At 44.9% G+C, this 16,582-nt stretch overlaps 1 protein-coding gene across 3 annotated transcripts in view; it reads right to left on the bottom strand.

The window, feature by feature from the left end:
* Positions 1-220: 220 nt before the first annotated feature.
* LOC120998017 (zinc finger protein 300-like) overlaps positions 221-16,582 on the bottom strand; it is a 39,843-nt gene continuing 23,481 nt past the window's right edge. For 2 of the 3 annotated variants that reach the window (XR_005778280.1, XR_005778282.1), the window contains exons 6-8: positions 12,242-12,343; positions 1,909-2,735; positions 221-1,732 (exon numbers count right to left, since the gene is read on the bottom strand). Coding sequence is in view for 1 of the 3 variants with exons in the window: in XM_040428446.1 (XP_040284380.1) it covers positions 2,026-2,735; positions 12,242-12,343 (812 nt within the window). In the remaining 2 variants the exon portion in view is untranslated. Of the gene's footprint in view, positions 1,733-1,865; positions 2,736-12,241; positions 12,344-16,582 lie in introns of those variants that run through there. The other variant, XM_040428446.1, reaches the window with a different exon arrangement.

Genomic DNA, 16,582 nt, shown 5'->3' with positions numbered 1-16,582 from the left:
ATCGCAAACCTCAGGAAACGCTGGTCACGCCGCGCAATGGGGACGTGGAGGTATGCGTCCTGGATATCTATGGCCGCAAGGAATTCCCCCTGCTCTAGAGAAGCAATTACGGAACAGTTTGAGGTCCAATGTAGGGTGCACTGAGCCCTCCTTTTTGGGGACCACAAAAAGGTTTGAATAGAACCCCTTGAATCTTTCTGTTGGGGGAACGGGAGAGAACTCCCCGGTCCAGGAGGGACTGAATGGCTTTTGAGAAGGTGGCCGTGCGCTCTGGGTCCCGTGGAAGACGGGATTGAAAAAACCAGTCCGGGGGAAGAGACATTAACTCGATCAGGTATCCCGAGGACACAATCTTGAGCTCCCAAGCGCCGGACACGTGGGCCCGCCAGACGTCCTGGAAGAGGAATCCTTATGGCGAGGAAACACTCTTGAGGCCTGTTTGGGACGGAAGAAGGATACCCCCTGTTGGTCAGTGGGGGGAGGGAGACGTGTCAGAGGAAGAAACATGATCCACTCAACATTAAACATGAATTTGTGTGAATGCTGTGCACCGACTGAATCACCGGAGGGCAGTGACCTAGGGGGGGGGTCGCCCGAGCAAGAGGCTCTGGAGGGTGCATCTGAGGGAGGTGCAGCCTGCGGAGGTGGCGGATTCTCAACTAAGCGACCCACTATAGATAGGGTGGATTGGGAGATTTTAGCAAGGTTTTCCACCGCCTGAGAGTTCTGGCCCAATCAGGTAATTCAGCGGGTGGAGGGGGAGGCAGCATGACGGGCTGAAGGGGGGGCACCTGCCTAGGCATCTGACAAGCAGAGCAGACAGAATCCGGTTGCCCGCAGGGAAATTTTGTCTGACATATAGAGCAGGCATAGTGAATGGTTATTGGCAGCCGAGGCAGAGCCCCAGATGCATCGGACATTGTCAGTGACCTAGGGGGGTTGGAATGTGGCTGGAGAGAGTACAGTGACCTGAGGAGAGGAGCACACGTCCTACCATAGCCAGGAGCAGATGCTGAACAGAGGAGGGAGTCCCACAGCGAGTACTTCCTGAAGCTGTGGCGGGAAGAGCAAGCCCCGCCCCCTCAGGTCCCGTATCTCCCGCTCTCCACGCGGCGGTGCACACGTGCCCGCGCCACTAATTAACCCCCACAGTGCCATGGCCGCATGATAGGGGCCCAGATATATCGGCCTGTTTGCTGCTCTTGCCGCCTTAAAGAAGCGCTGGCGATATCGCTGCACCGCTGACTCCGCTCTGGCCCCGCCCCCCTGCAGCGCGATCTTCTCCCCTAGATGATTTCTCAGCAGCGCAGAGTACTGTAGAAAAACACCCCTCCGGTCAGCAATGTCTCCTTCACTGCCACCTGGTAGAGAACAGGGGAAGGCTTGAAGTCACTATCTTTAGTGAATAAAACAACCTCTGCCCCCTTGCTATGTCCCTCAAAGGGAACCATCTGCCCAGCTCTGTTGCGGGCTAGCGGGGGGATGGGGGGGGGGCACGACGTCTTCACCCTTCCTCTGGCCCAGCTTTGTCACCCCTTCAGCTACTGGCACTGTGGTGGCAGGAAGCTGGAAGAGGGGCTTGGACGGGTGACCCCTTGGCTGGCGGGATGCAGGGAGCGAGGCTGCCCTGGTCCACCTTGTTTTCTTGTGGGGGGAGGAGGCAGCGTGGCGGACCAACGCTGGCGTGCTCCCCCCGGGAGAACAAGGAGGCGAGGCGTCCGCTGTTTCCCACCTGTAAAAGAAGAGTAAAATAAGAAACTAAAATAAAAAAATCTTAGGTCTTGCCTCCTATTGACACTAGAAAAAACTGAAGCTCTCTCTCCAGGCTGGAGGGGGTATAGCTGCCAGGGGAGGCGCTAACAGCTTTTGCTAGTGTCAACGCCTCCTAGAGGACATAGCTATACCCACGGTTCCTGTGTCCCCCAATGAATATGGGCGAGAACCCCATATTTCAAAGTACTGGCAGCAGCAAAGGTTACAATTTCAATCAAGGTCCTTCAAAATTATGTGTCTTGGTAACACCCTTCACCGGGCTTCCTCCTGCTGGTGTAGTTTCTTATGTATGACGAGGCTCGAGCTCTGACTAAAGCATTTATCACAATAGCAACATCTGAATGGCTTTTCTCCAGTGTGGATCCTCATATGGGAAGCTAGAGTAGAAGTCTGAGTGAAGCACTTTTCACACTTGGTACATTTGTACGGCCTCTCTCCTGTGTGAGAGCGCATGTGCCGCAAATAGTATGACTTATCACTGAACCGCTTATCACATTCTGTACACTGAAACGGTCTTTCTCCGGTATGAATCCTCATGTGGGCGATGACACTGGAATTCTGACTAAAACTTTTAAGACATACAGAACAAGAGTATGGTTTCTCTCCGGTATGAGTCCTCAAGTGCCGCAGGAGATAGGACTTGTCGTTAAAGCATTTATCACAGTGGTTACAGGCGTAGGGTTTCTCACCAGTGTGAATTCTCATATGCCTAACCAGTAAAGAACTGCCACCAAAACTTTTCCCACAGACAGAGCATATGTACAGGCGCTCTTTTGGGTTGGACTTTTTCTCAGCACTGAGGAGTTTATGACTCAGCTCTACACCTCTTATGTTTTCATTGCCTTGTTCCATCGGTGGCACTCTGGGTTCCATTTTGTCAAACAAGTCTTTCCATTGGACATTATTCTTGGCTTTAGAGTTCTGTATGTCATTCATAATCTGTTTTTCGGAAGGGTCTTCAGCTGAAATAGAAAGAGATCTTTATACAGGGAAAGGCAAAAAAAAAACATGAAAGGTAACTTCACCTAACTTATCATCTACAGCTCACCATACACCAAGAAAAGGGGCAAGCAAATTACTGAAAGGAATTTTCATGATTCATGCTGCCATGTCTTAGAGCCACTATTTTTGGGTCCAGGATTTTTTTAAACTCAATGGGTAGCAGCTACACTGAGTCCTGAGTGCTCAGGAATCCTAGCATTCATGAGCTCCAGGAGGGAGGGCAGGAGAGCTGCAGGTCATACAGATATAGCATCGCTAGAGCCCCCTTCAGAATCGCAGCAGCGTAAAGCAATTTCCAATTCAATTAGCAAACCCGAATTGCGTAAATAGCCATTGAGAAAATTCAGGGTGCAATGTTGGTTTGTGAACACCAGATGGCGCATGGAACTACAGTTAGTTAGTTCCCGTGCGCTATACAGTAAATATCAAAGTTTCGCTGTGGAGATAGGAGTACTGTAGGTGGCAAGGCTTATTCCATTACAGAAGTCCCGCATAAAGTACTGTAAACTGATCGCCAGTCCAAATTTGCCCCATTTTCAGGATTAATTTATGAATAATTAAAACAACCAGAAGCGCTGAATGAAACCATACAAAGGGGAGTACAGCTGTCACATCTCATGGACATTTGGATGCGCTGCAAACATCAGAGCAATGGGAGCGCACAGCATCTCTGTACACACTGATGCCGTGCGCTCCAGGGCACCAGCAGTGAAAGGGTCTCCAGCAGGAATCCTGTGCCCTGGAAAGCTGGCAGAGCCATGACCTGTGACCACCAGCCTCACACACTGCACATCATAAGGAGGACTAATGACAGCACATCCTAAGGCTGGCAGACACGCAGTACACACGGGGAAAGTCGGTGCAGCGCTAGTAGATCACTGCAAACACAATCCTCGTATTTTTAGGAATAAAAATGAATAATTTGATTTTTAATTATGAATAATAAAAAAAACAGGTGCTGAACTGAACCATAGAAAGTACCATACAGAACTGTAAATAACCGATCTCACCACTTCATCCCCTGAGCAAATAATTGAATGCTAGTAGAAAGGGGATTAAAAGGTTAATCGACAGGAGGACAGTGGGGCGCTGCTCAACACCTAATGTCATTGTATTTAATTAATATAAAAAAAAAATGGCAGCATCTCTGTATCCTAACAACAGTAATCTGCCATTTTCTTCACTACCAGGTCTTTTTATAGCTGGAGCGCTCAATACAGAATATTTAGCCAATCACATTCTAGTTCCCACGGTCATGGGAACCAATCACAGGCCGGTTCTCTGGCAATCCAGCTTAATTGGTGATGACAGCTTGTCAAAACAATGTCATATTGGTTAACAAGGTATTGAACCTTAATTTCCGTGAGAAACGGCCTGTGATTGGTTCCCATGACCGTGCTATAAAAAGACCTGGCAGTGAAGAAAATGGCAGATTACTGTTATTAGGATACAGAGATGCTGCCATTTTTTTTTATATTAATTAAATACAATGACATTAGGTGTTGAGCAGCGCCCCACTGGCCTCCTGTCGATTAACCTTTTAATCCCCTTTCTACTAGCATTTTTCAGTAGTAAAATTTCATATATATGTGTATATACATGTGTGTGTCTGTGTATACATGCATGTATAGGCTTGTATATTCATAGAAAATCAACGCAGCACTCTTCTTGTAAAAAACGCAGTGTCTCTATTCACACATGTGACACAAAATAGGCAACGTTTCAATCCCCTTCCAAGTGCACTTGGCTTGAGAAGGATCCCGGAAGGGGATTGAAACGTTGCCTATTTTGTGTCACATGTGTGAATAGAGACACTGCGTTTTTTACAAGAAGAGTGCTGCGTTGATTTTCTATGAATATATAAAAAAAAAATATATATACACAGTACAGACCAAAAGTTTGGAACACCTTCTCATTCAAAGAGTTTTCTTTATTTTCATGACTATGAAAATTGTAGATTCACACTGAAGGCATCAAAACTATGAATTAACACATGTGGAATTATATACATAACAAACAAGTGTGAAACAACTGAAAATATGTCATATTCTAGGTTCTTCAAAGTAGCCACCTTTTGCTTTGATTACTGCTTTGCACACTCTTGGCATTCTCTTGATGAGCTTCAAGAGGTAGTCCCCTGAAATGGTTTTCACTTCACAGGTGTGCCCTGTCAGGTTTAATAAGTGGGATTTCTTGCCTTATAAATGGGGTTGGGACCATCAGTGGCGTTGAGGAGAAGTCAGGTGGATACACAGCTGATAGTCCTACTGAATAGACTGTTAGAATTTGTATTATGGCAAGAAAAAAGCAGCTAAGTAAAGAAAAACGAGTGGCCATCATTACTTTAAGAAATGAAGGTCAGTCAGTCAGCCGAAAAATTGGGAAAACTTTGAAAGTAAGGGCTATTTGACCATGAAGGAGAGTGATGGGGTGCTGCGCCAGATGACCTGGCCTCCACAGTCACCGGACCTGAACCCAATCGAGATGGTTTGGGGTGAGCTGGACCGCAGAGTGAAGGCAAAAGGGCCAACAAGTGCTAAGCATCTCTGGGAACTCCTTCATGACTGTTGGAAGACCATTTCAGAGGACTACCTCTTGAAGCTCATCAAGAGAATGCCAAGAGTGTGCAAAGCAGTAATCAAAGCAAAAGGTGGCTACTTTGAAGAACCTAGAATATGACATATTTTCAGTTGTTTCACACTTGTTTGTTATGTATATAATTCCACATGTGTTAATTCATAGTTTTGATGCCTTCATAGTCATGAAAATAAAGAAAACTCTTTGAATGAGAAGGTGTGTCCAAACTTTTGGTCTGTACTGTATATACATATTATAATGATATTATTATTATTATTATTATTTATATTATAATATAACTTGTAATATATTTTTATGTTTGCAAAAAATGCATTGCCAGTTATCAATAATATCAGTTTTTACATTTCTATGAAGTCATGCATTGCGATTGGTAGTGGAACTATGTATATACACAATATACTGCTGCACTGGATATAAATATAACATAAAACACTTCTGAGGATTTAAGCTTATATTAGCAAATCGAATTTTAGTCAGTTCCTGTAAAGAGCCTTTGTTGCATCCCCCTCCCCCTACAGGGATCTTGCTGTCTGTGAATTAGATTGCACGCTATCTCTTTACACACTGATGCCCTGCCCTCCTATTCACTGAAAGCCCGGAGACCAACAAATTAATATCCCATAAATAGGTCCTTCACTAACTGCCTGATGTCTCTGTTATATGGCAAATTCCACTAAAAGATCGAAGCGCTGACATTGATAGTTACTTACCAACTACTGCCACCTTGTCTATACTGCAACAAATTGCTATGAACTTGGATACATATATATATATATATATATATATATATATATTCTCTATTCTCCTATTGTATGCTGCTACAATTATATTAGAATATGGAAGTGAACTGAACTTGTCTTATTCCCCTCTGTGAATTGGAACACTATCTAACTCAGGTGCTGCTACATAAACTATGATATTTATGGGATATTAATGTATTTGTTTGTGTATGCTCCTGGATCTATCACTATTTAAAATTTATTGCAATTTTTTATTCATTGCTATTTTTTATTGCTGGTCACTATTTTAGCTATTTTCCTGATTTTAGTTAATAAACACGTACTCCATTTGTAAGGCCCCTTTCACACGGGCGATATTTCCACGCGGCTGCAATGCGTGAGGTGAACGCATTGCACCCGCACTGAATCCGGACCCATTAATTTCTATGGGCCTGTGCAGATAAGCAGTGATTTTCACGCATCACTTGTGCGTTGTGTGAAAATCGCAGCATGCTCCTCTTTGTGCGTTTTCCAAGCAACGCAGGCCCCATAGAAGTAAATGGGGTTGCGTGAAAATCGCAAGCATCCGCAAACAAGTGCGGATGTGGTGCGATTTTTCACGCACGGTTTCTAGGAGACGATCGGGATGGAGACCCGAAAATAATAGCATTCTTAATACAGAATGCATAGTACAATAGGGCTGGAGGGGTTAAAAAATAAAATAAAAAATAATTTAACTCACCTTAATCCACTTGTTTGAGCAGCCGGCATCTCTTCTGTCTTCTTCTGTGCTGTGCACAGGAAAAGGACCTGTGGTGACGTCACTATGCTCATCACATGGTCCGTCACATGATCCATCGCCGTGGTAACAGATCATGTGATGGACCATGTGATGAGCGCAGTGACGTCATCAAAAGTCCTATTCCTCAAAGAAGAAGACAGAAGAGAAGCCGGGCTGCGCGAATAAGTGGATTAAGGGGAGTTAAATTATTTTTATTTATTTTTAACCCCTCCAGCCCTATTTTTAACCCCTCCAGCCCCTCCTCGCCCATGTGAAAGGGGCCTTAGATCCTTTTGTAGCCATACTGAGAGTAGGGGGTAGGGTGTAAAGTAACACCATATACAGTAAACAATGTATACCACGGTCAATAGACCAAACCAAATCCCTTTAGGGGTCTCTATCTAATATTAAAATATATATCTTTATTTCATCATTCTTAAAACATAAGTGTAATAGAAAAAAATATGTTTAAAATTGTCAGTGTGTAGCAGGGTTTTATATCTACTGAACTAGTAGCTGCTAGTAATTACCAGCGGCAACCAAGGGATCCTGTCCCCTTATTCAGTAATTATAGACACCTATTTAGGTGCTATATTTATATTTCTGTGGCAGACAGGTTGATGTCAATAGTTAGTGAGGATAGATATATTGCATTATCGTACTGTGCCAAAATTGAGTCTGGCATGAATATGGGTATTTTACTATATTTGATCAACCCAGCAGTCTATCTGTGCTTGGCCAGCTTTGCGAGCCCTACACACACATCAGCTGTTCACCAGAGTCAGGCGCAGGCAGTGTAGTCAGCGATACTGAGGTATAATACTGCAATGTACACCATTAGTCGATCCTTTTGTATGTACTTGCAACCTTAATGTATCGCACTGACCACTGTGTGCTTCCACTCCTACTAGTACCCCACTTCCCCTGACGAAGCCACACAGTGGCGAAACACGTCGGGAGGGGTGTTACAGTATAGCGCTTAAATTTTAGACAGTTTTGTAGCAAGGAGTTTCATTGTAGCTAACGAAGCAGTTTAGGGCAAGTTAGAATCGGTGTGTGAATAGTGGATAGGTATATAGGGAATTAGTAAACAGCCGCGACTGGAATTACTGGCAGAAGATAGGGTTAATATAGCAGTATAAGCTAATCTCAGCTAATGGAGTGGAAGCACACAGTGGTCAGTGCGATATATTAAGGTTGCAAGTACATACAAAAGGATCGACTAATGGTGTACATTGCAGTATTATACCTCAGTATCGCTGACTACACTGCCTGCGCCTGACTCTGGTGAACAGCTGATGTGTGTGTAGGGCTCGCAAAGCTGGCCAAGCACAGATAGACTGCTGGGTTGTCATTGGTTGCAGGAGTCACATGCCCTCCTTAGTATTCTTTGAATGGAACCTGGTTGTATTAATGTGAATGGCCAGAGGAGGGCATGAGACTCCTGCAACCAATGAAAACACCCCTCCGGGGTATAGAAGGACCAGTCAGAAAAGAAAATGGCAGTCCCCTTTATGTTTAAAGCCGAGATGCTGTCATTTTTTTCTTTTTCTTTTATTGTCCCCTAAAATAAATATAGGGGACAGGGGAAAATGCTAATACAAGATATAGATATATATATATACACAGTTGCAAGAAAAAGTATGTGAACCCTTTGGAATGATATGGATTTCTGCACAAATTGGTCATAAAATGTGATCTGATCTTCATGTAAGTCACAACAATAGACAATCACAGTCTGCTTAAACTAATACACACAAAATTAAATGTTGCCATGTTTTTATTGAACACACCATGTAAACATTCACAGTGCAGGTGGAAAAAGTATGTGAACCCCTAGACTAATGACATCTCCAAGAGATAATTGGAGTGAGGTGTCAGCCAACTGGAGTCCAATCAATGAGATGAGATTGGAGGTGTTGGTTACAGCTGCCCTGCCCTATAAAAAAAACATACACCAGTTCTGGGTTCGCACAAAAGAGCTCTCAGAAGATCTACGATTAAGAATTGTTGACTTGCATAAAGCTGGAAAGGGTTATAAAATGATCTCCAAAAGCCTTGCTGTTCATCAGTCAACAGTAAGACAAATTGTCTATAAATGGAGAAAGTTCAGCACTGCTGCTACTCTCCCTAGGAGTGGCCGTCCTGTAAAGATGACTGCAAGAGCACAGCGCAGACTGCTCAATGCGGTGAAGAAGAATCCTAGTCTCTGGCATATGCTAACATCCCTGTTAGCGAATCTACGATATGTAAAACACTAAACAAGAATGGATTTCATGGGAGGATACCACAGAGGAAGCCACTGCTGTCCAAAAAAAACTGGATGTTCCACAGCAGTACTGGCAAAATATCCTGTGGACAGATGAAACCAAAGTTGAGTTGTTTGGAAGAAACACACAACACTATGTGTGGAGAAAAAGAGGCACAGCACACCAACATCAAAACCTCATCCCAACTGTGAAGTATGGTGGTGGTGGCATCATGGTTTGGGGCTGCTTTGCTGCGTCAGGGCCTGGACGGATTGCTATCATCGAAGGAAAAAATGAATTCCCAAGTTTATCAAGACATTTTGCAGGAGAACTTAAGGCCACCTGTCCAACAGCTGAAGGTCAACAGAAGATGGGTGTTGCAACAGGACAACGACCCAAAGCATAGAAGTAAATCAACAACAGAATGGCTTAAACAAAAGAAAATACGTCTTCTGGAGTGGCCCAGTTAGAGTCCTGACCTCAACCCGATTGAGATGCTGTGGCATGACCTCAAGAAAGCGATTCACACCAGACATCCCAAGAATATTGCTGAACTGAAACAGTTCTGTAAAGAGGAATGGTCAAGAATTACTCCTGACCGTTGTGCACGTCTGATCTGCAACTACAGGAAACGTTTGGTTGAAGTTATTGCTGCCAAAGAAGGTCCAACCAGTTATTAAATCCAAGGGTTCACATACTTTTTCCACCTGCACTGTGAATGTTTACATGGTGTGTTCAATAAAAACATGGTAACATTTAATTATTTGTGTGTTATTAGTTTAAGCAGACTGTGATTGTCTATTGTTGTGACTTAGATGAAGATCAGATCACATTTTATGACCAATTTGTGCAGAAATCCATATCATTCCAAAGGGTTCACATACTTTTTCTTGCAACTGTATATACACATGGAAAACGCCCACCAACCGCATAAATGTTTTTTTTAAAAAGGGTACTCCATATACAGGTTTTGCTATGGACATGAGATATGACCCGATCTAGCCCACATTTTTCTGATACCGGCTTGTTAACAGCGGCGATATCGGTATGTGTTTTCACAAAAACATTGGTTCTGTTCTATTTAATAAATATAAAAAAAATCGCATATTTTGACGACCTGCCATAACCAATTAACCTTAATAGCATGGGAACTTGACGGTGATTGGTTCACATGACCGTGGGAACTCTCATATCATTGGCTGAATCTTCCATATTCATTGAATGCTGCGATTTTTTGATATTTATTAAATAGAATTGAACGAAGGTTTTTGTGAGAACGCCCCACTGTCCTCTGTTACTATTTTATTGGCTTACTGGCTGAAGTGTTGCTGCACTGTAGAAGATGCAGTGTGGTACAGGACAGTACAGTCGGGTGCAGTGGGGCACAGGACAGTACAGTCGGGTGCAGTGGGGTACAGGACCATTTTTTTTTTTATGATTTAATGTTGAGGTGCCATCGCCCAGCTCCTGTATAGTGTCGGGATGACTACGGGCTGTATCAGGAGCCGGATAGCGATATTAACTTTAACTCAACACCGCCATCTACTGGCATTGGTGTGTATTGATAGACTGGAGGAGATAAAATCGTGTTTAGTTTGTAACTAATTGCAAAATAAGGGAGCGGTAGCGATGACACATCTGTATATCAGACTCCAGTGCTTTGGCCCCGCTGGAACTTCTTATCAATGGTTTTAACAAAATGCCTGGCCAAAAAATAGTAAGTGACCCTGCATTGTAATCAAAGTCTGTGTCACCAGTTTATGTTGCCCTCAGATAAAGCAGCACAAAACTAGTGTCAAATTCCCTTGATGAATTAGGAGCCAGTGACACTAAGGCCCCATGCAGAAGAGCGTGCCGGATTCAATCCGGATGCGTTGCGGGCGGGTTCAGGGAAACCCGCGCGAGTTTGTACGCAATTTGTTTGTGACTGCGTTGCGTAGTTTTTTCCGCGCGAGTGCAAAGCGTTTTAATGAGTTTTGCACACGCGTGATAAAAAACTGTTGGTACCCAGACCCGAACTTCTTCACTGAAGTTTGGGTTTGGTGTTCTGTAGATTTTATTATTTTCCATTATAACATGGTTATAATGGAAAATAATAGCATTCTTTAATACAGAATGCTAAGTATAATGTCTATTGAGGGTTAAAAAAATAATAAAAAAATTACTCACCTCATCCACTTGATCGCGCAGCCGTTATCGTCTTCTTTCTTCTTCTTGCAGGACCTGCGCTGACATCACTGCGCTCACCACGTGGTGAGCGCGATGACGTCAGCGCAGGTCCTTTTGCAGGTCCTGCAAGAAGAAGAAAGAAGAGGACCCCGGCTGCGCGATCAAGTGAATGAGGTAAGTAATTTTTTTATAATTTTTTTTAACCCTCAATAGACATTTTACTTAGCATTCTGTATTAAAGAATGCTATTATTTTCCATTATAACCATGTTATAATGGAAATAATAAAGTAAATGGACTTTAATAGGGTCCCGGGGCTCATCTCTATTTATTAACATCATCTCCTTAGCAACCATCCGTGAAAATCGCATTGCATCTGCACTTGCTTGCGGATGCAATGCGATTTTCACGCAGCCCCATTCACTTCTATGCTGCGATTTTCACGCAACGCACAAGTGATGCGTGAAAAACATTGCTCATGTACACAGCCCCATTGAAATGAATGGGTCAGGATTCAGTGCGGGTGCAATGCGTTCACGTCACGCATTGCACCCGCGTAGAAAACTCGCCCGTGTGAAAGGGGCCTAATGCAGTAGCCAGTTTATTTTTTTACTGTCTATAGACAGCAATACAAAACAACCCAAAATGTGGAGCACTGGTAAATTGCTCCCAAGACTTATTGACCTGTGCATTAGACAGAAAGGAGGCATCATTTGGTCAATCATGATTGTACATCAGACCATTCATATAAATAATCTCCGATAATCAGGGCAGATAGCACTGACCATTTACAGTTAGGCCAAGCTTGCTTCCTCCAGTCCAATATTTGTATGTGATACATTGGAGCAATAAAATTGTTGCAAAAGTATACATATTCTTTAAACAAAAAAAAAACAGGCAAGTTAGACACAGAATGGAATTAAACAGCGATGTAGATTGGACGAAGCTTACCTGCTCTGGAAATGCTGACACTGTCCTGAAATGTGTTCAGATCATTAAGTTGATTATCATCTTCACTTGTCGTTGACCCACTGTCAGGTTGTAAATTTCCCCCTGAGGTACACCAAAACATTTAATAATTACAATGAAATATAACTTCCTTAGGCCTCTTTCACACGGGCGTTGCAGGAAAATGTGCGGGTGCGTTGCGGGAACATGCTCGATTTTTCCGCGCGAGTGCAAAACATTGTAATGCGTTTTGCACTCGCGTGAGAAAAATCACGCATGTTTGCTACCCAAACCCGAACTTCTTCACAGAAGTTCTGGCTTGGGATCGGTGTTCTGTAAATTGTATTATTTTCCCTTATAACATGGTTATAAGGGAAAATAATAGCATTCTGAATACAGAATGCATAGTAAAAGGGGAGGGGTTAAAAAAATAAAATTATAATTTAACTCACCTTAATCCACTTGATCGCGCAGCCGGCATCTCCTTCTGTCTCCTTTACTGAACAGGACCTGTGGTGAGCATTAATTACAGGTAAAGGACCTGTGGTGACGTCACTCCGGTCATCACATGGTCCATCACATGATCCATCACCATGGTAAAAGATCATGTGATGGATCATGTGACGACCGGAGTGACGTCACCACAGGTCCTTTTCCTGCACACACCAAAGAAAGAAGACACAAGCGATGCCGGCTGCGCGATCAAGTGGATTAAGGGGAGTTAAATTTTTTTATTTATTTTTTTAACCCCTCCAGCGCTATTTTACTATGCATTCTGTATTCAGAATGCTATTATTTTCCCTTATAACCATGTTTTAAGGGAAAATAATAATGATCGGGTCTCCATCCCAATCATCTCCTAGCAACCGTGCGTGAAAATCGCACCGCATCCGCACTTGCTTGCGGATGCTTGTGATTTTCACACAACCCCATTCATTTCTATGGGGCCTGCGTTACGTGAAAAACGCACAAAATAGAGCATGCTGCGGTTTTCAGGCAACGCACAAGTGATGCGTGAAAATCACCGCTCATGTGAACAGCCCCATAGAAATGAATGGGTCGGGATTCAGTGCGGGTGCAATGCGTTCAACTCACGCATCGCATCCGCGCGGAATACTCACCCGTGTGAAAGGGGCCTTAGTTCCCGTGATGTGTGTGAAGCCATTTCTAAAACTAGTTATCCAGATGCTAAATTTCCAAAAGGTGACAAGCACAAGCTGTAGCCATTAGAATGCCCAGGAGATCTGCACAGCTCACATAACATCTGAATAGCATACAAGTATACAGCTCCTGGGAGGGCTGAAAAGATGTGAGGGGCAGGGGCACCAGGGAGGTGGGGAATGGATGGGATAAGAAAGAGGGGGTGAGGAGAACATCTATTTTTTGTAATGGTTTGTAAGTGTAAATGAATTTTGCTCTGTTAGGCTTCGTTCACATCACCGTTCGGCCTTTCCGTTCTCCTGCTCCGTTTAGGAGTAGGAGAACGGAAAGGACAGAGAAGGCACATAACTGAGCCAAACGGAGCCTAAGAACCCCATAGACTATAATGGGGTCCGTTATGTTTCCGCTCAGAAGATAATTTGTGAGCGGAGACAAAAGTTGTGCATGCAGGACTTTTGTCTCCGCTTCAAAATCATCTTCTGAGCAGAAAAATAACGGACCCCATTATAGTCTATGGGGTTCTTAGGCTCCGTTTGGCTCAGTTATGTGCCTTCTCTGTCCTTTCCGTTCTGCTACTCCTAAACGGAGCAGGAGAACGGAAAGGCCGAACGGTGATGTGAACGAAGCCTTATGCTTTTAAGAAACATTAACTTTGCAGAAACATGTAACTTTTACCAGAAAAAGAAAAAAGCTGGAAAGTAAAAATTACATGTCTCTACCTTATCTTTTAGTAAAAAAAAAAATTCCTAAGGTCTTAATGGGATTTGAACCACAGACCTTCTGTATTGCAGACAACAGACTTGGCACCAGTCTATGAGTCTGCTCTGTTCTTTGGACACAGTTCCATACATAAAAAGCCACAGTGCAACTATTCAACATTGTGCTTATAAAGAAAACCGTAAAACTATAAAAACTTCATATATTTACAACAGAGATTTTTGACAGAGAAGTAGGTAAGGCTGCTGTCAGATGTACAGAGGTTTTGGGTTCAAATCCACTAAGACGTGTAAAATACATTTCTATAGTAAAAGTTATGACAGAACTAAGTAAAACAGGACATCAAGCATGTGACACCCTACACGTTGTGTAATTTCGGACATTCAGTAAGCAGCAATGTTACATGACAGCACACATGGCACAGTCATGTGATAAGTAAATAGGACTGGTGTTAGAATAATGGTTCTTATTGTGGTTATTACAGTAACTACATCAATGTGTGTATTAGGGGTGGGCGATATGGCCTAAAATCTATATTGCGATTATAATTTTAAGCATGTGCGATATATATCGCTTTCTATATTGGGGGGGGGGGGTGGTGTTTAAACATTTTTTTTTTTTTTACTTTTTATTTAATAACTATTAACCCTTCTTAGGGGCTAGAACCCTTGTCATATTCACCCTAATAGAGCTCTATTAGGGTGAATAGGACTTTACACTCTTCCTGCTGTCCTGTGCATAGTACACACAGCAGAAGGGAGCGGACCATGGCAGCCAGCCTCTCATGTGCCCCCCAGCCGCTGATCAGCCCCCCAGCCTCTGATCAGCACCCCATGTGCCCCCCAGCCTCTGATCAGCCCCTCCAGCCTCTCATGTGCCCTCCCCGCCTCTCATGTGCCCCCCAGCCTATCATGTGCGCCCCAGCCTCTGATCAGCCCCCCATGTGCCCCCCAGCCTCTGATCAGCCCCTCCAGCCTCTCATGTGCCCCCCAGCCTATCATGTGCGCCCCAGCCTCTGATCAGCCCCCCATGTGCCCCCCCAGCCTCTGATCAGCCCCTCCAGCCTCTCATGTGCCCCCCCGCCTCTCATGTGCCCCCCAGCCCATGATCCGCCCCCAGCCTCTCATGTGCCCCCCGGCCTCTCCCTCTTATCAGCCCCCTCTGGTAACAAACCCACCCCTTCTCCCTCCCCAGTATTAATCATTGGTGGCAGTGGCCACAGGGTCCCTCTCCTCCCCCCATCATTGGTGGCAGGGGGCAGTTCCGATCGGAGTCCTAGCAGTGTAATGCTGGGGCTCCGATCGGTTACCATGGCAGCCAGGACGCTACTGAAGTCCTGGCTGCCATGGTATGTTAGTGAGCAGCATTATACTCACGTGCGCCGTGGCCGCCGGGCGCTCCTTCTTCTCATAGGTCTGTGCGGTGCATTGCTAATGCTATAAGCATTAGCAATGCGCCGCACAGACAGAAGAAGGAGCGGCCGACTGCCACGGCACACGTGAGTATAATGCTGCTCACTAACATACCATGGCAGCCAGGACTTCAGTAGCGTGACTCCTGGCTGCCATGGTAACCGATCGGAGCCCCAGCATTACACTGCTGGGACTCCGATCGGAACTGCCCACTGCCACCAATGCAGACAAACATTCCCGGCACCCGACCTCTGACAGGACGCTGTGATCCGCGCGATTAACCCCTCAACTGAGGGGTTAATCGCGCGGATCACAGCGTGCAGTCATAGGTGCCGGGATATGGTCGGCACATTGGTATTCAGGCATTCATTGGTGGCGCAGTGGCCACAGTCCCTCCCCTCCTACTCTGTAATTAGTGGCCAGCAGCAGCCGCGCGCGGTGGGGAGGGACTCCCCTCCTTCTCCACTGTGCCGGCTCAGGAGAACATGGTGCGCGATCATATCGCGGTCCGGCGATATAGGCGATATGCGCAAAATCCATATTGTGGCACAAATTTATATCGCATATCGCCTATATCACCCACCCCTAGTGTATTTATATGGCAGCCTTTCTCTAGGTGATATTGGAAAATGGCTGCCTGTCTGGCAAATAACACACACAGCGTTCTGCTTCTACATAGACACTGACAGACACAACATTAACCCTTTCCCGGCCAGCACCGTAATAGTACGGCGCTGGCCGGGTTTTTAAAGAGGGAGGTGCCATAGCCGTGGGTGGCCTGCTGTTTCTTATAGCAGACACCCGCAGCTAATGTCCGCAAGCGGCAGTAATGCCGATTGCGGTCATTTAACCCCTCAGATGCCGTTGTCAATCATGACTACGGCATCTGAGCGAGTAAAACACCGGAAGCGCGCGCTTCCGGTGATGCTCCGGCTCCCCCGTGTGGCGATCGGAGGAGCCGGAGCGTGCATGCAGCAGCCCCTGTCTTTATGAATGACAGGAGGCTGCTGCTGCATAGTATTTACTATTGAACCCTTGCCTGCAATAGGGCTCC

Source organism: Bufo bufo, chromosome 1 (assembly GCF_905171765.1).
Source record: "Bufo bufo chromosome 1, aBufBuf1.1, whole genome shotgun sequence".
In the NCBI taxonomy this organism is placed as follows: domain Eukaryota; kingdom Metazoa; phylum Chordata; class Amphibia; order Anura; family Bufonidae; genus Bufo; species Bufo bufo.
This window is presented reverse-complemented; position numbering and strand designations above follow the sequence as displayed.